At 38.2% G+C, this 21,306-nt stretch overlaps 1 protein-coding gene across 4 annotated transcripts in view; it reads right to left on the bottom strand.

The window, feature by feature from the left end:
• KCNQ5 (potassium voltage-gated channel subfamily Q member 5) overlaps window positions 1–21,306 on the bottom strand; it is a 514,493-nt gene that overhangs the window by 19,990 nt on the left and 473,197 nt on the right. For all 4 annotated transcript variants that reach the window (XM_045498758.1, XM_045498759.1, XM_045498760.1 and 1 more), the window contains one exon: window positions 6,568–6,676. In XM_045498758.1, the coding sequence (XP_045354714.1) occupies window positions 6,568–6,676 (109 nt within the window). The remainder of the gene's footprint in view (window positions 1–6,567; window positions 6,677–21,306) is intronic.

The following is a 21,306-nucleotide window of genomic DNA, read 5'->3' as shown; positions in this document are numbered from 1 at the left end:
TCATGGTTGCGTGGAAAAAATGCCCTTTCAGCCCTGAGTGGCGTTACTCTGAGTGATTCCTCAGCATAGGTGGTGAGGACATAACTTCAAGGGGTAACAGCAAGTGCTTCCTGGGGAAGGAAGTGCAGGCAGGCAAGGCTACAAACATTTGGAAGTTGGGAGCACCCCTCAGAAGAGAGAAAGAAGTGCTCCTCTCCCAAGATATACATGGGAGTCGGTCTGGCCCGAGTGGAGGATGGGCAGAGCAGGCAGCATGCTGGGAAGACAGTAAGGAGCCCAGACACTTGGAGGTTAAAATAGCTCTTACGTAGTGCTTCCACGTGCCCAGCACGGTTCTGAGTGCTCTGCAAATGTCAATTCAGTTAATCCTCACCACAACCCTACAAGGTCAATACTATTACCATCCTCACTTCACCAACAAGGAAACGAGGCACAGAGAGCTGACATGAGTTGCCCAAGCTCACACAGAGGCTGTCATTTCTTGGATCACTTCTCCTGAGCAGTTCTCAGGAGGGTGGGGGCTGGGGATAGAATTAGCTAATGGCACCAGGGTAAAGTTGGCTGCAGCTTCAACTAAAGAATTCTTTGAGTTTTCCTCCCAAACTTTATTCATTTGGTTTTCTAGAAGGCTGGTTTGACCTTCAGAAACAATAGGGTGCGTACAAGTCAAACATAGCGGTGTGGTGATTATGTTAAGAGAAGTCAAGAACAGGATATAACCAACAGCTTCTTGGTCATTTCTGTTCAGAATACCGAGTAATGCCCATTGGGTTGTTTAGATTATCTTTACAAGAAGAATAGGTTGTATGGTATTCTGATTCATTTCTTGACAACTGACCAAAATAGTTGTGTAAGACAAGCTGACAAGAGAACAGTTGTTGAAGATCTCACTGAGAATGGCTTTGATCTTAGCTATAGTAATTCTATGAAAAAAATGCAGGTAAGAAGCAAGTGAGCTTTGCATTGCATCATTTTAACAGACAGAGCTCATTCGCAGATTGCCTAATCGTCTACACAGCACTTCTGTGTTGCCTAGGTGTGCAAATCTAAGAATTTATCTAGCCAGTTCAGTATAGGAAAACAAATACAAACATTTCTCTTGTATTTTTAAAAATTATTATTCTGAGAACTAAAATAATAAAAAGACAAGAAATAACAAGTGTTGGTGAGGATGTGGACAGAAAGGAAACCTTTTGCATTGTTGGTGGGAATGTAAATTGGTGCAGCCACAGTGGAAGACGGTATGGATGTCCTCACAAAATTAAAAATTGAAATACCGTAAGATGAATGGATAAACAGTATGTGCTATATATGTAGTGGAATATTATGCATCCATAAAAGGGATGATATCTTGCTATTTATGACAATATAAATGAACCTAGACGGTATAGTGCTAAGTGAAATAAATCAGACTGAGAAAGAAAGATACTCTATGATTTCACTCCTATATGGAATCTAAAAAACAAAACAAATGAATAAACAAATAAAAAGCAGAATCAGACCTGCAAATACAGCGAATAAATTGATGATTTCCAGAGGTAAGTGGGGTGGGAGGTTGGGCAAAAAGAGTGAAGGGGAGTAGGAGATATAGGCTTCCAGTTATGGAATGAATAAGTCAGTCACATGAATAAAGGGCACAGTATAGGGAATATGGTCAATAATAGTGTATAGTGTTGTATGGTGACAGGTGGTAGCTACAGTTGGGGTGAGCAAAGCATATAGAGAAGGTGAATCACTATACTGTACCCTAAAAATAATGTAGCATTGTGTTCAACTCAAATTAAAAAATTATTATAAAAGTTACTATTCTAGAACACTTTTATAAATAGACTTGTATTGGATATAACTTTAAAAATTTATTTATTATGTATTATTTATTTATATTTATTATTTTGAATTAAGGGGCATATATTAATTTTTGTGTGAAATATTACACAAGATTCTCACTTAGATAGTATTTACACAATGCCGAGTACAAGCTTGAAAATAGTCAACCTCTTCAGATATTCTCAAATATCCAGATGTTTGATATTGTGAGGGAACATATCTAGGTAATTTGTGGGTTTACTTTTAATCGGAAATTTTTGGTATTGTTGCCTGAGAAAATATTTTTTAAACAGTGATAGGAAAACTGGTATCTTGCCATGTGTTATGGCTGAACTGTGTACCCCCAAATTTCATATGTTAAATCCCTAGCCCCTAGTACCTGTATTATTGTGACTGTATTTGAAGACAGGACTTTAATAACAGAAGTGATTAAGTTGAAATGAGACCATGAGGGTAGGGCCTAATCCAACCTGACTGGGGCTAGTATAAGAGGAGGAGATTTGGACTCAGGTATGTGGGAGCACAGAGGAAAGACCATGTGAAGACACAGTGAGAAGGTGCTATCTGCCTGCAAGCCAGAGAGGCCTCAGAGGAAACAACCCTGCTGACATCTTGATCTTGCATTTCTAGCCTCCAGAACTGTGAGAAAACAAATTTCTGTTGTTTAAGCCACCCAGTCCGTGGCATTTTGTTGTGGTGGCCCTAGCAGATGAATGTACCATGATATAATGAAAAGTGAGTGTGTAGAAAGTTCAAGAGTTTATCAGTTTGCCTGCCAATCTGCTTATTTCCCTGCCAATGTCAACTTTCTATTTAGAAACTAATTTCTATGAGTGAATGAAAAGAGACTTAACATTATTTGAGTTGAATAATTAACAAGATAAAAAAAAATCATTAACAGGATACAGAACTTTTGTTAGAAGTAAGTATAATCTTCCCTCCCATTATGGGTTTAAAACACATCTCTGGCAACTTTGTGCATTCCCACTAAATAATATTTTGAGAATAATCTGTGATAATCCTGGAGGGATTACACAAAACTAAGTATTGTTCTGACTTTTAAGATGTATTTTGGAAATGTCTAAGAACAGCCATTGTTTATTACTATAAAAAGTGATGTCATTCATTGAAAAAAAGTCTCCAAGTGCATTTGGAGAATGTAATCCAGACAAGTTAAGACAGTGACTTTAGTCATCTCAGAGAATCTTTACTCTCAAAAGTAACTACAAATTAGAAAATGGCAGATGCTCAATAAATATTAATAACCCAAACGAGAACTCCTATTTTGCTCTTTGTGGGTGCAGTAGCATTGCTTTCCATGTTGTCATCCTTGCAGTGGAATACATATTTTCTGTTATACATCTAAATTTTAATTTGGCTCTTAGGAAAAACTATTATTATTGTAAGAGCAACTGGAGGACAAAAGGTATATTCAACTACTCATAGTAAATAATCAAACAATCGAGAAATAACAAGGAAAATGCCAAAACAAAGTTGCTGTTTTAGAGATGAATAATAGATGGTTCACAATTGCAATCAGCAACATACATATAAAACAGCACTTTAGGTGAGCTGTAAGAAATGGGTATGTTCTGGCCAAAGACATTCCAGTCAACTGCTATTCAGCTTATTTATTTAGCTGAATTCAAGAAAAGGGCACTTTTGCATAAGATTTAGGGATTTATACCAACAGACTCCTTTTCAGAACTGCTGATTATATGGGTTGGTCTTTTAATCATGTATTTTAAGAAAGTAAGTATTACTGTAAGTCAAATATTTCCAATTAAGTTATTAGCTCTTGGGTGTAGCTATTATGTTTTTAGAGAATCCGTGAATTTTAAGGGGAACTTGGAAATGAGTTTTTAAAAACCCAGTAAGCAGAATCTGGATATGGGAGAGAAAAACATCCCCCTTGAGTGTCCCAAAGTAGCAAGCAGAAAGCTTCAGACATTCACAAAAAGGAGATACATGTAAATAATAAAGTCCTGTTAAAAATAAGAACCAAGAACGGATTCTGAAAAGCAAGGGAATTCTGCAAAGGACTTCACAAAAATCAGGCAAGTTTCAAGAGGATGGTACAAAAGTAAGTCTTAAGCTGCCACTAAAGTGCTTAGCTCGCGGAATAAACCTATTTCATTTTCTTTCATTCAGCTCACAATTCTTTTTATAGGGTGTGAGGCAAAAGCAGAAAGCTATGGAAGGTCTTGGGAAATGAACAAATTGGGTTAAGTATGACTTTTAGGAAACCTAATCTGTTCCCATTAGATAAGATTTTTATGGTACTTGTTGCAAGTCACACTAATCTGTGGATGAACTACACCTTCACATTAGGGTCTTTGAGGGGTATAATGAATGAATGCAGAGAATTTCAAGGTGACTTCTTAGCCAGCCATGTCCAGTAAAACTTTCTGCAAAGATGATGGACTATATCTTCTGTGCCTAGTATAGTAGCCACTTGTGGCTCTTGGGCACTTTAAAAGTGGATAGTGCCACTGATGAACTGAATTTTAAATTTTATTTAATGTTAATTCAAATTTAATTAGATTTATGTGGCCACTGATGACTATTTTGGACAATGCTGTTCAGGTCCTTTCTGTTCCTTTAACTGAAGACTTCAGGCATAATTTTACTACACATTCTTGGGTTTTCTGGGCTTTAATATTACCTAAGTCTTCTAGGTTCCCCTGGAGTAGTGTGATCATACAATTGTCCATACTGGGATACTTTGAGAAAGACAGGAAGTGTTAACAATGAACAATTATGATGAGACAAGAGGCATACTCTGGGATGGCCCAGGGCACAAAAGAAGGTTGGTCCCCTACTTATAGGGTTTGTTGCTTGAGGGTTCTGTTGAGAAGTAACCCAAGTTTTACTTCACTTTTTTTTTTTTTTTTTGGCCAGGGGTCGGGGAGTGCCATTACAGATAACATTTAAGTATCTTCTAGGGGTACACATTTTCATCAACCATGATTTGCTTTGCCATCACAAACATTTACCAAAATCTTTTATAACTCATTTCTGCTTTCCCAGTGATTCCCAAACATCAAGTAAAGCGATGTCTAATGATACTAAATGACCAACTAAAAATAGCACTAAATAATCAGTCACGCTGATCTCTGAAATTAGACTAAGTATCTGAAAAGCTAAATTGGGTTGGATATTTTATGTTTTCTTTTGGCTTTTTGGTAAGAGACAGAGAAAGCCAAAAAGACCAGAGGTATTTCTTTGCAATAGAGTCACTCTGGGTTCCCTGACAGATTAAAATTCTCCCAAAGGGATCAAAACTAGGCAGGATGAGCACGCAGCAGTTTATTTAATCCAGAAGCTGGGTTCTGGAGGGAGTGGATCCTGGAAGTATAAATGTAAGTTACTTTGGGTACGCTTTTAGCTTTTGCCATTGGGAGAGAAAGCATACTAAGATCAGTGTTTAAACTGAATATCTATTTAAAGAGTATTTAGAGGCCCAAATTCCTTCCTTGCCTCGGCCTGGTGGATGGCTGCCATGTGTATTCTCACCAGAGAAGAAGGATGGGGTTTTAGTCTCTGGAGAGGTCTCTGAACTGCAGGCTACCAGGCACATACTCTAACCTTAAACCTAACTCTAACCTGAACCCTAGCCCTACCCATGACTCCTAAAAACTAATGCTAATCCTAACCCTAAACCTAACTCTAATTTGAACCCTAACCCTGCTCCTAACTCCTAACCCTAACCTTATGGGAGGTCTCAAAACTGCAGGATACCAGGCAAACAGCCTCACCATGGCCTTAACTCTAAACCTAACCCAGATCTGAAAAAAAAAAAAAAAAAAAAAAAAGGAAAAGAAGATGTGATATATATATGCAATGGACTATTACTCAGCCATAAAAAGAATGAAATCTTGCCATTTGCCACGACGTGGACGGAGCAGGAGAATATTATGCAAAGCAAAATGATGTCAGTCAGAAAAAGACAAATACCATATGATTTCACTCATTTGTGGAATTTAAGGGACAAAACAAATGAGCAAAGGGAAAACAAAAAGAGGCAAACCAAGAAACAGACTCTTAACCATTGAGAACAAACTGATGGTTACCAGTAGGGAGAGGGTGGGCAGATTGGCTAAAGAGGCAATGGGGATTTAGGAGCGCACTTGGCTGTGATGAGCACCCGAGGTTGTATGGAAATGTTGAATCATTATACTGTACAGCTGAAACTAATACTGCACTGTATGTTGACTAACTGAAATTTAAATAAAAACTTAAAAAACAAAAGATCAGTGTTTGACATTATATTTCAGCAGGATAGGAGCAAGTCACTGCCCAGTACTTTACGTTTCCTCTTTTTTAGAACTCAACCTGTTTTGAAACAACCTAGTGGGATTTTTTCCTTGACACAAGATACAGAACATGGATTGGAGCACCAAGTCATAAAAATAATTTTAAAAATCCAACTGGATCTATACACTAAATGTCCTGAAAGCCACAAATTCTTCTGGTGAGCCAATTCTCATGGAATCTCTCTGGCATGGCCTGGCATTTCAAATCCTGCCGACCTTTTATATAACGCACTTTGTGTTGTGCACAGTAGAATTTTGTATTAAGAAAATATATTTCAGAATTTAATAGGCATGTGAATGAATAGGAACAGAGAAACTAATTATTTCAGGAGGTTTACCTGTAGGAAAAAGCACTTAGCAACATAGTCATTCACATAATCAGAGGTAGGTCTCTGACTCATTTTGTCAAAGGTTTTCCACCAACCTGATAGCTCGAATGACAGTTTTAAGCGGTGGGGTGAGGTCTTCTACTGATACGTCACACTGGCAGCCCTTTTCATCATATACATCATCAGTGCCAAGCGCTGTGTCAGCTGCAAGAGAAGATTACCAGTTAAATAATACCACCACCAGCAGTTTACAACATGTTTGCTGAATTTGTCTCACATAGGAATAGGGGGGAACTCACAGACTAAGCTTATAAACCGAGATATGTGTAAGGCCAGCCAATTGTTTTTCCCCATGTTATTCCTCCTCCTTTTCCTACAACCTCATTAATTTTATGTGATTTGAGATGAATACCTTTCTGAGCTGTTTTCCACGGGAAAGATGAAGCTGTTCACACTGTCTTTCCAGTCGTGGTGATGGATTTGTGTTGATCCACCCATGCTCTTTTGCCCAGTTCTTTTGAAACTAACTGCCAGCATTCAAATAACAGCTGTTTGGAATTAGGGAAACAGTCTTTGGATACTTAACTAACTGGCCTGTAAATATAGAGCTTGAAGCCCATGTCATTGACCCCATTAGCCCCAGGCCCTGAACAAGTGTGTAAGCAGCTACTCCAAGAATACTGACTACTTATAGGTTACTGGAAACCGGCAGCTCAGAAGAGAGTTTGCTTAAGGTAGTACAGCCAAAGCTGAGAGACTTTCAGATTGGACAATCAAATCAGTTCTTAATAAATCGAGAAAATTAACTTTTGGGTTAATTGCAAAATTTGGAAAAGGGGGAAGGGTTATAATAAATACCAAATTAATAAAGACTTATAAAATTCATAAGGAATAAGCTCATACCATTGAAGCTTTGTTTTCAGCAACAAGATATTGAATACAAGTTAACATTTCTGGAATGGGGGATGGGTTAAATAAATATTGCTATGTTTATACAATGGAATATTAGGAAGCTGTTAAAAATGATGTTTAAGACTAGGGACTAGGATAATGTCACAATTTATTATTTAAAAAAATCTATATATCTTAAAAAAATCTTTTTTAATGTTTATCTTTGAGAGAGAGAGAAAGAGAGAACAGGGGAGGGGCAGAGACAGAGGGAGACACAGAATCCAAAGCAAGCTCTAGGCTCCAAGCTGTAGGCATGGAGCCCGACAGGGGGCTCAAACTCAGGAACTGCGAGATCATGACCTGAGCCGAAGTTGGATGCTTAACTGACTAAGTCACCCAGGTGCCTCTAAAAAAAATCTATTATATCTGGGATTAAGAATGATTTTATTCTTTTTGCTTGGCTATATGTGTGTGTGTGTGTGTGTGTGTGTGTGTGTGTGTATATATATATATATATATATATATATATAATGTTTATTTATTTTGAGAGAGACAGAGTGCATGAGCATAAGTGGGGAAGGGGCAGAGAGAGAGAGAGAGAATCCAAAGCAGGCTTTGCACTGTCAGCATGGAGCCCAATGTGGGGCTCAAACTCACAAACCATGAGATCATGACCTGAACCAAAATCAAGAGTCGGAAGCTTAACTGACTGAACCACCCAGGCACCCTACTTAGCTATAATTTTCTAAAATTTCTACAATGAACATGTATTACCTTGGTAGTAAAGTAAATAAAGTACTAAAAATACACTCATGAGAGATGAGTTATGTAGCCTCTAAATACTATTTCAGCCTCCTTAAATGTTAAGGTGCGCTAAAGGATTAACACCGCTTTCTGTTGCCTTTGCTCTGCCCAGTGTTCATTTGCTAAGCCATGAAAAGAAGAGAATTTGCCATGAGTTGTCTTGGTTGGGTTCAAAATCCTAAAAGGCTATTAGAAGTCCATTCACTGAAGCAGTGCTTATATTTGGACTGCAGCTGGTGCATCATTTAGACTATTTACTGTGTGGTTACTCAGTTTATTGTGTGCTGAGAGCAGAAGTAGTGGTATGGAAAGATATGTAAATGGGTCTTCATAACCCTTCTTCATGGTCCTTCTGGCCTTCCTGCCCTCAAGCCTAGTGAGAGGGTAAGACAGAGCTACCACTTCACGATAATGAAAATAATAGCAGCCACTCATTGACATTTATGCCAGGCACTTAGGTGAAGCTTCTGCAACGATTAGTTTTCTCACTTATAGCAACTCTCCCAGTTGGTGGTGATATTATGCTTGGTTTTTAGAAGCCAAAACTGAGGCTTAGAGAAGGTAAGTATCTCACGTGAGGCCACAAAAGTGGTCAGTGGAGACAGTAAGTTGCGGAGCATGTGGTTAAAATCCAGTTCCAGAGTCTGTGAAGCCTTTGCGCTTTACATTGCATTACCCAGTGTCAGCATGGGTTCAGGGTTCCATAATGGGTTCAGGAGTGGCGTGCAACATGCCAGGAGAGAGCAGGGGAGAGAGATCATAGCAAGCCTCATTGGTGCAGCATATCCCTGGGGGGTATGTTCTCAACTTCTCTCCAGAAGAGTTTGCTACAGTTTATTTTTTAAATTATTATTAGTTTTTTAATTTAATTTTTTATTCTTTAAAATTTACATCCAAATTAGTTAGCATATAGTGAAACAATGATTTCAGGAGTAGATTCCTTAATGCCCCTTACCCATTTAGCCCATCCCTATATTTAATTATTTTTGAGAGAGACAGCATGAGTGGGGGAGAGACCAAGAGAGGAGGTCAGAGGATGCAAAGTGGACTCTGAGCTGATAGCTACAAGCCCAATGCGGGGCTTAAACCCAGGAACCGTGAGATTGCGACCTGAGCAAAAGTCAGTTGCTCAACCGACTGAGCCCCCCAGCTGCCCCAGTTCATGATAGTTTAAATGAGAGTATTGACCCAGTCTGACACTTGGTTCTAACTCAGTGATGAACTTGAGGGTAGCTGGCCCATTTCGCTTGATTGACCACCTACACAACACAGCCCTTTCAGTGCACAACATGCCCAAGGTTAGATGACATTCTTGCAGGAACTGTTTGCAATTTCTTCCTCCGATTTGATCCTAACCTGTTTTTAGTTGGTGGAGTGGGCTGAATAGTATTGCCCTAAAGTTCATATGCACTTGGAACATTAGAATATGGCCTTATTTGGAATAAGGGTCTTTGCAGATGTAATTAAGGTAAGGTTGAAGATGAGGTCATACTGGGTTAGGGTGGGCCCTAAATCCAATGAAAATGTCCTTATAAGGTAGAAAAGGAGAAGATACAGGAACAAAGAAAAGATGGAAGTGGAGACTGGAATAGTGCATTTAGAAGTCAAGAACACCAAGAATTCTGGGCAACCACAAAACAGAAAGGCATGGGATGGTTTCTCCCTCAGAGTCTCCAGAAGGAACCAACCCTGGTGCTGCCCTGATTTCTTGAACCATGAGAGAAGAAATTTCTGTTGTTTCAAGCCACCCAGTGTGTGGTAATTTGTTATGGCATCCCTAGGAAACTAACACAGTGGGGAAAACTTTTCTTCATGGTTTCTAAATCTTCACTCAAGGACAATAATGATGATGATAATAACTGTAATAAGCACTTTTTAGGGAAATCTAATTATGTGCCAAGAAATTTAATTAATTGCTTCAAATCCCACAAGAGGTATGGGTAATAATGTTTTATTGTTATATTTAACATGATATTAAAATGAAATATAAGCATATATTTAATATAATATATGTCATATTATATTAAATAATGCCCTATTTTACAGACTATGAAAGCAAGGCACAGAAAGCTGAGAAGCTTGCCCATGCACAAATGAAGAATAAGTGACAGAACCAGAATTTAAATGTGGGCAGTTGGGTTTTGGAGCTGCACTATTAATTAAATATTTCCTAACCCTGAGTCTCATTTCTGACTCCTTCAAGATTTGTCTTTCTTGTCTCTTGTCATCTGGACTCCCTTCTCTTGCATTACATTTTCATCCACATGGCTGTGTGCGCCTGGCTCTCATGGTCTCAGCTGAAGTGATCCCATAACACTGAGAGAGAACTGTATTCAGAGGAGTGTGATTTCCATGGCCAAGTGCCGAAGGAGACCTAGAAATAGGTCCCATGGAGGCTGGATGGTCATTGGGTGCTATTATGGAACACTTTGAGATGTCCAGATGTTAGCTCCCTTCAAGAAATATCAAATAATGCACTTAATCGGGATCCTCAGGACAGAATCCACAAAAGTATTTTACGCTGCCCTTCAAAAAAGGAATATGTGACTGCTTTCCTCATCTGAACTCTAATGAGAGGTACTTCTAACATGGTCCCACTTCATATCTCAGAAAGCTGGGGAACACTGGAGAGGCTACAAGGAAGGCAGATCCTGCGATGCCTGTGCCAGTGGCTTATCTGCTTGAAAATTCCATGTAACCAACCATAACACAATGATGTATGTCCAAAACAATTAAATAGCATAAAATACTAGGTTCTTTAATTATGAGGTTAGTGGAAAACTTTATCAGCAGGTGTGTACTGTTACAACAGGCACAAAAGGTAAAGATAATGAAACTATAATGTTCTCACTGATTGTGAATGAAACTGGAAACATCCCAAATGATTACGAGACAGTTTCCATCCAGCTTAACTCTGCTTCACCTCGCCCCTGTCCTGTATCCCAATAAGAGCTTTAGTTTAGCCATACTGTTTACATTTAGCTTTAGTTTAGCCATACTTTAGTTTTAGCCATACAGGCGGGGCAGAAGATGGGAGTCAGTCACCAACTGCATCATATCCAAATGCACCTTACTGTGGAATGTTATACCACTAATAACTTGATTGTTCAAGGCATAAATTAAATTCTCAGTCTTTAAAGAGATATTTTTTGTAGGTTAGGTCAGAGCAAATGAATAGGAAATATATCTTTGTTGGCATGTACTGAAGCAAGGGCTGAGTTAGGAATTTTTTCTCCTTATTTCAAAGCCACAAAAATGGGGAAAATGCTGTCTTTCTCCTTCATAACTATCTTGAGATGTCCATTTTCTTTCTCGTGAGGTTAATAGCACATTAAATGTCTTTCACATGATTCCTAGAGGCTTAAGACGTTTAGTGAATTTTAAGGCACCTAGATGGGGCTACATTTTCAGCCAAGCCTGGCTGTCTGCTCTCCAATCATATCTGGCTCTCTTCCCTTGCATTCTGGGAGATGTGGGTTATGGGTACATAAGCTCATGTGAGCATCAGTCTGCACAACACCTAATCACAGAAAGCAAGATGCCAATAGAATGAGATGCTCCCTGGAAGTCCCACTCCCTGTGGGCAATCCTCCCAGGTGTGGGGAACCTGACCCAGTGGAAGATCTGTGCCTAGAGATAAAAGAAGTTTAAAGTACAACCCTTTATCTCTCCCAACCCTCTCCTGTTTCCTATTAATTAGCAGTATTCAAAATTTGCTTTCAAATACTTTGTTCCCTACATTTTGGAAAATTTATTTCACAGTGTTTGGAAAAGATCATGTAAACCTTAGATGATGAAGAGAGAGGATGTAAAGGATATTCTGAAAACTTCCGCTATATCCCAAGACTGTTTTTCTGTTCCCACTATGAAATTCTGCCATCAAGATGTAGGTAGTTGTGAAAAAAGGAGAAGTAGTTTCTAGTTCTTTCTCTTGGTCACCTCCGCTTACAGATTAGATTTATTTCTACATTTCTTAATGAAATGATTACAATGGTTTTCTACCTTGCCTGTATGTAAGAATCAGCTGGGGAGTATTAAAAAACAAACAAACAAAAAAAACCTTACTACCCAGAACATCCTCAGGACTAATAACATGAGGAAACTGAGGGCTGGGATCCAGGCCAAAAAATGACATTCTATGGTTTCCTCTCAGCCAGAGCTTAGGAGTGTGTTTGACTAGTCTGCCATTGGATTTGGGCTAATTCTCCATGTTTTCCCCAATACCGCTAGTATATTTTTCATGGGAACAATTTGAGACAATACAGGTGCTTCAACGGAAAGAGGAAATGATTGCCAGAAAACAATTTTAAAAACATCCCTTGACAAATTGGTGATATAGGAGCTAGGTTTCAGCTTTTTTACACAGCCTCAGTTTTCAGAATCTCAGTTCTTGCTTCTATCACTCAGCCATCTGAAACCCCACTCTTTACAGGCCTTGCCTTGGCATTGTTCTCTTAGAAAGGAATCACCACTGTTTTTACACACAAGAGGCTTACATGTTCATCATTCAAAATAAAATCAAATTGTCAAAATGTAGCAGAAAATATTTGTTTTGTCTGTAGAGGAATGATAATGTCCTGATGTTTGGGTCAGTAGAAGAAATTATAAAGGACACAGCTGACAGCTTTGATCATGAAGACAGAAAATGTTACTACCTGAAACAACTAAATTACAATGCAAAGAAAAATGCTTGATTAGGAAAACAATGGAAAGATATAAAAAGGCTTAATATTTGTAATGCATAAAGAGCTTATTTGAAGGGATCAAAATTCAAAATGTAAATGTATAAATAAGCCTGTCAGGAGAGACCACTAGTATCAAAAAATGACAGAAAACTATTCAACCTAACTAGAAATAAAATAAATATAAATTAAAGCTATGTGAATGTATGGGCTCACACCAACTTAATTAGCAAAAAAAAATAATGACTAATACTACTAATACTGAGGTGAATCTGGTGACTCTGACATTGCTAGTGACCATGTAAATTGGAACAAAATTTTATAATCAGCAATCTTATAATTTTACATCAGAGACATCTTCTTTGGAAATAATTTCAAAAAAGAAAATAAAGACAGCTTAGTACAATAATGTTTACAGCATTATTGTCCATTGTAGAGAAATAGTTATAGAAATTTCAATGTCCCAAAGTAGGAAACTGTCAGTTATGGTAAATTACAGTATTTGACCATGATGATGTACTACACAGCTACAAAAAAGATAATTATGAGTAGTATAGTATAATATTAAAGTATGTATTTTTAAATGTTCAGTAAAATTAAAATATGAAACTAAATAGTCATGTTGATTATAACTATGTACAGTGATACATAAAAAGAAAACCAATGGAAACAGAATATATAAAAATAAAATTGGCTGTACTGAGCATGAAATTATAAATGATTTGTATTACTTTTACAATTCTGTAAGGAGGGGTGCCTGGGTGGCGCAGTCGGTTAAGCGTCCGACTTCAGCCAGGTCACGATCTCGCGGTCCGTGAGTTCGAGCCCCGCGTCAGGCTCTGGGCTGATAGCTCAGAGCCTGGAGCCTGTTTCCGATTCCGTGTCTCCCTCTCTCTCTGCCCCTCCCCCGTTCATGCTCTGTCTCTCTCTGTCCCCAAAAAAATAAATAAACGTTGAAAAAAAAAATAAAAAAAAAAAAATTCTGTAAGGAAGGGTGCCTGGGTGGCTCAGTCAGTTAAGCATCTGACTTTGGCTCAGGTCATGATCTCATGGTTTCTGAGTTCCAACCCCATGTCAGGCTCTGTGCTGATAACTCAGAGCCTGGAGCTTGCTTCAGATTCTGTCTCCCTCTGTCTCTCTGCCCCACCCCCGCTTGTGCTCTCTCTCTGTCTCTCTCCCTCTCTCTCTCAAAAAGTAAACATTAAAAAAATAAAATAAAATTCCATAAGGAATTTAAAGATATTTTTCTATCACAAAAATATTATAATGGAGTATTTGAAAAATAGAAAAACAATGAGAGTGAAGAAAAAAAATCTTCCCAAGTTCCAGAACTTAAAGGAAACAATTATTATAATGTAACTATTACAGTAAAATTAAGGAGGATGGAAATTCACAATACATTTTTATTTTGGGAATTTAAATGAAGCCTATTATAAATTCTATTCCATTATGCTATGGGGAGCATACATTAAAGTGGCCACTGTTAATGGCGGTGATAACTAATTTATTACATTCTGTTATGATTTATAATTTATTTTCCAAGCATTCCTTCCTTCTGTGGCTGTTGTGTTTCAATTACCTTTCCCCACGATCATTTTCCAACACCTTAAATATCATCCTAAAATTAGAGATTCCATTTTCGTCATGTGCTAGTCCAAAGGCAATTCCTTTAATCCAGTTAGAGTTTAGAATAGCTGCTTGGGCCCTGCTGTAGTAGTGCGATTTCATTTCACTATGTCCTTGGCCAGGGCTTTTTTCTTGTTGAGTTAGATGCTGCTATGTCATCAACAAGATGTACTGGGTTCTCAAGGTACTAATAAGGAACCTTGAAAAATACTCCAGTTAATAGATATTTTGTTCTAGATGTTTTTCTTTTCAAATACTTTTTTTAATACTTTTTTTAAATGTTTATTTTTGAGAGAGAGAGAGAGACAGAGTGTGAATGGGGGAGGGGCAGAGAGAGAGGGAGACACAGAATCGAAGCAGGCTCCAGGCTCTGAGCTGTCAGCACAGAGCCTGACGTGGGACTTGAACCCACAAACCATGAGATCATGACCTGAGCCGAAGTCAGCCACTTAACCGACTGAGCCACCCAGGTGCTCCTTTTCCAATACTTTTTAAAACTTGTTCTTCTCCCATTATAATAATAATACATGCTCACTGTAGAAACTTTGAATTTTATTTTATTATTTAAAAAAATTTTTAATGTGTATTTATTTTATTTATTTATTTATTATTAAAAAAAAAATTTTTTTTTAACGTTTATTTATTTTTGGGACAGAGAGAGACAGAGCATGAACCGGGGAGGGGCAGAGAGAGAGGGAGACACAGAATCGGAAACAGGCTCCAGGCTCTGAGCCATCAGCCCTGAGCCCGACGCGGGGCTCGAACTCACGGACCGCGAGATCGTGACCTGAGCTGAAGTAGGACGCTTAACCGACTGAGCCACCCAGGCACCCCTAATGTGTATTTATTTTTGAGAGAGAGAGTGTGCAAGTGGGGAAGGCCCAGAGAGAGAGGGAGACACAATCCAAAGCAGGCTCCAGGCTCTGAGCGGTCGGCACAGAGCCCGACCTGGGGCTTGAACTCGATCATGACCTGAGCTGCAGTTGGACGCTTAACTGACTGAGCCACCCAGGAGCCTCTAAAACTTTTAAGTTTAAATTAAATAATAAAGAATGAGAATAATTTGTTTATAGTTTTAACACTCTGAGGCAGATCCGATTAAATTTTGGCCTATTCCCTTCCACTCCCTTTTCCTCTGCATTATCTGCTATTTAATGTCAAAGTCAATTTTTCAACACAGATTCCAAGTTGGACATCTCTGGGTGCCGTGTGAGGGAACTTTATTCGTATAGCTCAGCTTCATTCAACCTCACCTCATTATATATAGCCTTTCCATCCCAACCTCCAGCTGCACCAGACTACCAAAGGTTTCTCCAGGTGCTGTTTACGCGTCAGTTAACTTTGGATACTCTCCCCAAGGGTAGTGTCGACACACCCCTATCCATTCTCCTCCCTGTTTTTTTTTTTTTTTGGCTGGCAATCTCTGGGTGCTAAATTTTCAATCAATAGATTATATTATGTGCAGGGCACCGCAAAAACAAGGCACCCTCCTCCCCGTGGGGACAACATCAGAATATTCAGAAAAAAAAATTTACATTTTAGCACGCATAAAAGTTTTGCACCATTTTGAAAACTAGAATTTTATCTTGATGCTTAGCAATGACTGATATTTTGAGTTATCCAAAACAGAGAGGGTGAGCTATAGAGGGAAGCATGACAAAGTTTAGAGCCTCGGATCCAGCTCTGCAATTATAAGCCCTTCGAGAGTTTACCACCTCCGTGAAAGGCAGCCTGATGCCCGACACTGACTCAGCCGTCTTCCTCCACTGTGAGCACATAGCTCTCTGACAGTTGTTACAAAGTATTATGCTTGATTGTTTGCAAGCCCCTTTCCTTGCTAGACATGAACACTGTGAGGGCCGGGGCCATGTCTTTTAATTTTTGTGTCTATCTACCATGTATCTTCTCATTCATGTGCCTTCTGCCCCTAAAACACTGCATGGTTGAGAGAACACACTCATGAATGTTTGGCTCATGAGTGATGAAGCATTTCCCCTAGGCTCCGTGACAGTAGTCCCTGTTCAATAATGTCTGGATTTAGGATTTTAAAATTTGGTGGTTGGGTAGATGACGTTTCACTGTGTTCTTGTTTACTGGGTGGATCACCTCCCCAAGTTGAGAGACAAGTGTCTTCACTGAAGAAGTTGTCAGCTGAGCAGTCAGCATGGCCCTAGTCTCTCAACTTTGTGTTCAGAGATGGATGAATCCAGAGCCTTTGCCTTGAGCACTCTGTGGCCTGGAGGGCCCTTTATTTTAGTAATGATAGCTGTAATTAATTTAGTCCTTCTATGTGAGGTGGTTTACAGTACAAACTGTAATTTAAAATATAAGACTGCCAGTTTGGAAATGCTATGCTCATTTTACAGATGAAGAAACTGTAGCTGAACAAGGTTAAATAACTGCCTAAGATACAGGGTTATTAAGGGCAGAGCAATAAAATTGAGATCATGTCTGTCTGTGTGCAAGTCTCCAATGGCTCCCCATTTTTTCCAGAGTAAAAGCCTGTCTTTTCTAGGGCTACAAGGCCCTGTATGTCTGTCTCTCCTCCATTTCCTTTCTGATATCATTTCCCATCATTTTCCCCCTGGCTCTTTTCCCTCCAGGCTTCTCTTCTCTCTCACAGGCCTCCTAGTTGCTCCTTAAAGGAGCCTGCACCTCTCCTTAGGTCTATCTTTGAGGAATTGTCTCCAGAAAACCTGGAGCCTCTTTAGCTGCTTTGGGTCTCTGCTCAATATCAGTTCTTTAGGAGAACTACCTGGACCACCCTCTGTAAGTACATACCTCCCTACTCCACCAATCTGTGTGTCTCCTTACCTTTCGCTCCTTTTTGCTTTTTCTACAGCACTCACGTTAATATATGATTTACTTGTTGGTGTTTATTATTTCTTTTCCCTACTAGAATGTAAAATCGACAAAGGCCAGTATCTTGTTCTCTGATGTATCTCACTCACCTCGAGGAGCAGTGTGCTAATATTTAATAAGAGAACCATCAGGGTAAGGGAAGTCCCTTCTACTCTAGGATCTATCTTACTGGTTACAAAGTATAATTTACTAACTAACTTCTGGATTTTGGCCACCTTGCTGTTTTCTCTTGTACTGTAGTGTGTGTGTGTGTGTGTGTGTGTGTGTGTGTGTGATTTTTCATGACTAGGTATACTCTGAGATCCTACTGTAAAAAAAATCTAATTTTTCCTCATAATGCTTAATTTTTACAGGATTTTAAAATACGGTTTTCTAGGCCATATATGAAACACTCACAGCTAACGTTATACTCAATGGTGAGAAACAGTTTTTCTTTAAGATCAGCAATAAGACAAGGGTATCCACTCATACCATTTTTTAAAATTTATTTATGTACTGGAAGTCCTAGCCACAGCATTCAGACAAGAAAAGGAACCTGCACCAAAAATAATAAAATACCTAGGAATAAACTTAACCAAGGAGGTGAAAGACCTGTAATCTGAAGACTGTAAAACCGATGAAAGAAATTGAAGAGGACGCAAAGAAATGGAAAAGGATTCCATGCTCCTGGATAGGAAGAACAAATGTTGTTAAAATGTCAATGCTACCCAAAGCAATCTACAGATTTAATGCAATCTCTATCAAAATACCAACAGAAATCGCTAAGTTGTACACCTGAAACTAATGTAACATTGTGTGTCAAGTATACTTTAATTAAAAAAAAGAAAAGAAAATAGGATTTTCCTCCAGTGGTCCATGAAAATATTTAAGAAGCAAAATAAGTTTCAAGTAAATGAACGAATAACTTCTATAGTAGAACCTGGGGAATATCTGTTGAGTGAATGTCACACACTATACTTTTATTTTTAGGTGAAATGCAACTTGTAGGTTCACTTTAAATTTTGGGTCTAAGTTTATGATTAGTAAATAATAGAAAAAAATTCAATATCAGTACAATAAGCAAGAGGGATTTCTCTCTAGCTATCTATATCATCCATGTTGATATAATAATAAAGGCAATCCAGATTTATTATTCCCTTCAGGAACAATGCAACATTAATGAAAATGTAATTATATTAGAGTGAGATACAGCATAACTTCATATAGTCACTTTTGCATATTCACACCTTTGTGCTTTTCCAAATGTGACATTTATTCCAGTATCTTATATTGCTAATATTGTAGGGACAAATTGTGAAATTTCAGTCATGTGGCCATTGTTCACTCAGTTCTGAATTTTAGGAGATTTGGAGTAAGTAACTTAAAAATGAGTTCTCATTAAGAATTTGGAAATCATCTTACTGAATTCCCATTGAAATAAAAAATAATTTTATAAAGAAACTTTTCTTGCATCTGTGAACATATTCCCATTAATTTTTTCTAGATTGGAGAATTAAAATGCTATATCATATTTGAAAAAAATTCTGAAAAACCAAAAATTTATTTTTACTGAAAAAAAATCCAAGTACACTTATCTGTGACATAAACTGATTTCAAAGTAATATATCCTCTTGAATTTTTAAGGTGATGTTCTAGTTAAAGATATAACTTTAATATTTTGACCAAGTAATTGAATTTTCCTGTGTTTTTTTTTTTTAACCAAAGTAGATGCAATTTATATAGCAAATCTTGCTAGCACAAATGAAGATTACATAATTTAGCTGTGCTCGCTGTGTATTGTACTTTATTATTATTATTATTATTTTTGGTGCTATGACATTCTTGACAGGGAACAGAAAAGTTGGGACCCAGAATAGTCCTAGTACCCACACCAGAAGTGACGAGGTACATTCAAATCCACTATCAGAGGACGTGCAGTTTACTTTTCTTCCCCCCTAAAGACAGTTATATCTATAGTATCCTGTGAATATCACATTCTGACAATATGGCCTATATGCTTTTAAAACTCCTTCAGCTCCATGGAAGATTTTCATAAAAAAAGAAAATACAGTTAACCTTTGACTGGACTTGACTACTTTGCTATTGGCATGGCCTAGCAGTGGTTTCCAATTTTTTTGATTTCCAGCCACAGTAAGAAATACACATACTAGTGTGATCCAGCCCATGTGTGCACATGCACGTGCACACACACAAACTTAAGATGGAAATTCCTTTCAGGGTTAAGATGGTAGATTGAACATACACATTTAATCTTGATCCCTCAAAAACCCACTAAAACTATAGTGATGAGATTATTTTTAAAAAGACATAAGCCCATAAAAGGAACAGAAGAGGAGGCAGCAACGACATAATTTTGGAAGTGGGAAAGCAGATGGACAAGTTAGGTAACTGACTAGCTGATACCAGAGAGAAAACCCTATGCCAACATTGGGAAAAGCTGAGGAATAACAAAATTTACACTTCAGAAAACTCAAAAGGCTCAGGAATTGGCAGCACTAGGTATCTCTGGGGATAACTAAGACAAGGCAGGCTGTGTGCAATCTGTCCCACAACCTTGGGTGTATGCTCCTCTCCTTTTCCAGCAGAAGACTGAATGGAAGCCTTTGGACAAGAGGTCATCAGGCACAGTTGAAGGAGGGGTATTATACCCCAAACAAGGCTAGCAAGTGACCATAAACAGCCTGAACATTGAAAACCCACTGGTACCCTGTCACCATCATAACACTGGCAGCTGGGCCTTTGCTCTCCAGGTAGCAGTTTGGATGGGTACTCTCTGCAGAATGTGATCAGCCCAAGAAAAAAGAGCTAAAGGTATTGACACTGGAAATTCCCCAAGAAATGGCAACCCCAGGTCAATGCATGGTGAAGATCAAAGGTGATCAGTCCCAAAAAAAAAAAAAAAAAAAAAAAAAAGGTGATCAGTCCCAATCATATGCTCAGAAATTCCAGTCACCTTCGTCACCTTCCACCCTTCATTATGAAAAGACATGCAAGGCTTACCAAATATCTGAGGAAAATTTCCCAAACAAAGATAAACACCAAAATCAACTAGAAGGAGACTAAGAAAAAGAAAATTTCAAAACACTGTCATTAATATCTTTACAGAGATAAGGTAAGAGAGTATATCTATGAAACAAACATGGAAGCTAAAATAAAGGGACACAGTAAACAGCAACATCAACAGAGAAACTCAGCAATGATAGCAGAAATAAAAATCTCAGTAAGAGGTTGGAGCATAAACCCTAGAATTGGCCAAAACTCCTAGAAAGTACAGCAAAATCATAAAGAGGTGGAAAAGTGAGAGGAAACAAAAAAATCAGAAGGTCAGTCCACAGGCACAGCTTATGGATTTCTGTAAGAGACAACAGAGAAAATGAAGAGAGATCATTAAAAACAAAGAAACAAACAGAAGATTATGAATTATCAGTTTGAAATAACTCCTTGAGTGGAGTTACTCCTACTACAGTGGATAAAAATGTATCCATATCAAAAAACATCATAATGAAAATTCAGAACACAGGGGACAGACAACACGGGGGACAAAAAGTGGATTCTACAAGCTACTGAAGACAAAAACAACTCACTGCTGGTCACATACAACAATCAGAATGGCTTTGGACCTAACAATACTGAAAAGGAGCACACAGGGGTGCAATGCTTTCAAAATTCTGAAGGGAAATGATTTCTAGCCTAAAATTCGATACCAAGCAAACTATCAAGTAGCATGCGGATTAAAAAAAAAAAAAAAAAAAAGCCATTTCAGACATGGAAAGTCACTTTTTTTTTTTTTTTTTTTGCTTTCCTTGCATTCTTTCTCAAGAATGTACTGTTTGATGTACCTCATCAAAATAGGAAAGTAAACCAAGAGAGAGGAGGACCCAAGCACAGGAGACACAACAGGAATCACAGAATGATGGTGAAGGAAAACTTCTGTGTGATCACAGTGTGCCAGGTGAAGATGGTAATTGG

Source organism: Leopardus geoffroyi, chromosome B2 (genome assembly GCF_018350155.1).
Source record: "Leopardus geoffroyi isolate Oge1 chromosome B2, O.geoffroyi_Oge1_pat1.0, whole genome shotgun sequence".
Classification (NCBI taxonomy): domain Eukaryota; kingdom Metazoa; phylum Chordata; class Mammalia; order Carnivora; family Felidae; genus Leopardus; species Leopardus geoffroyi.
Note: the sequence above shows the minus strand (reverse complement) of the source record. Positions and strands in the feature narration are given on the sequence as shown.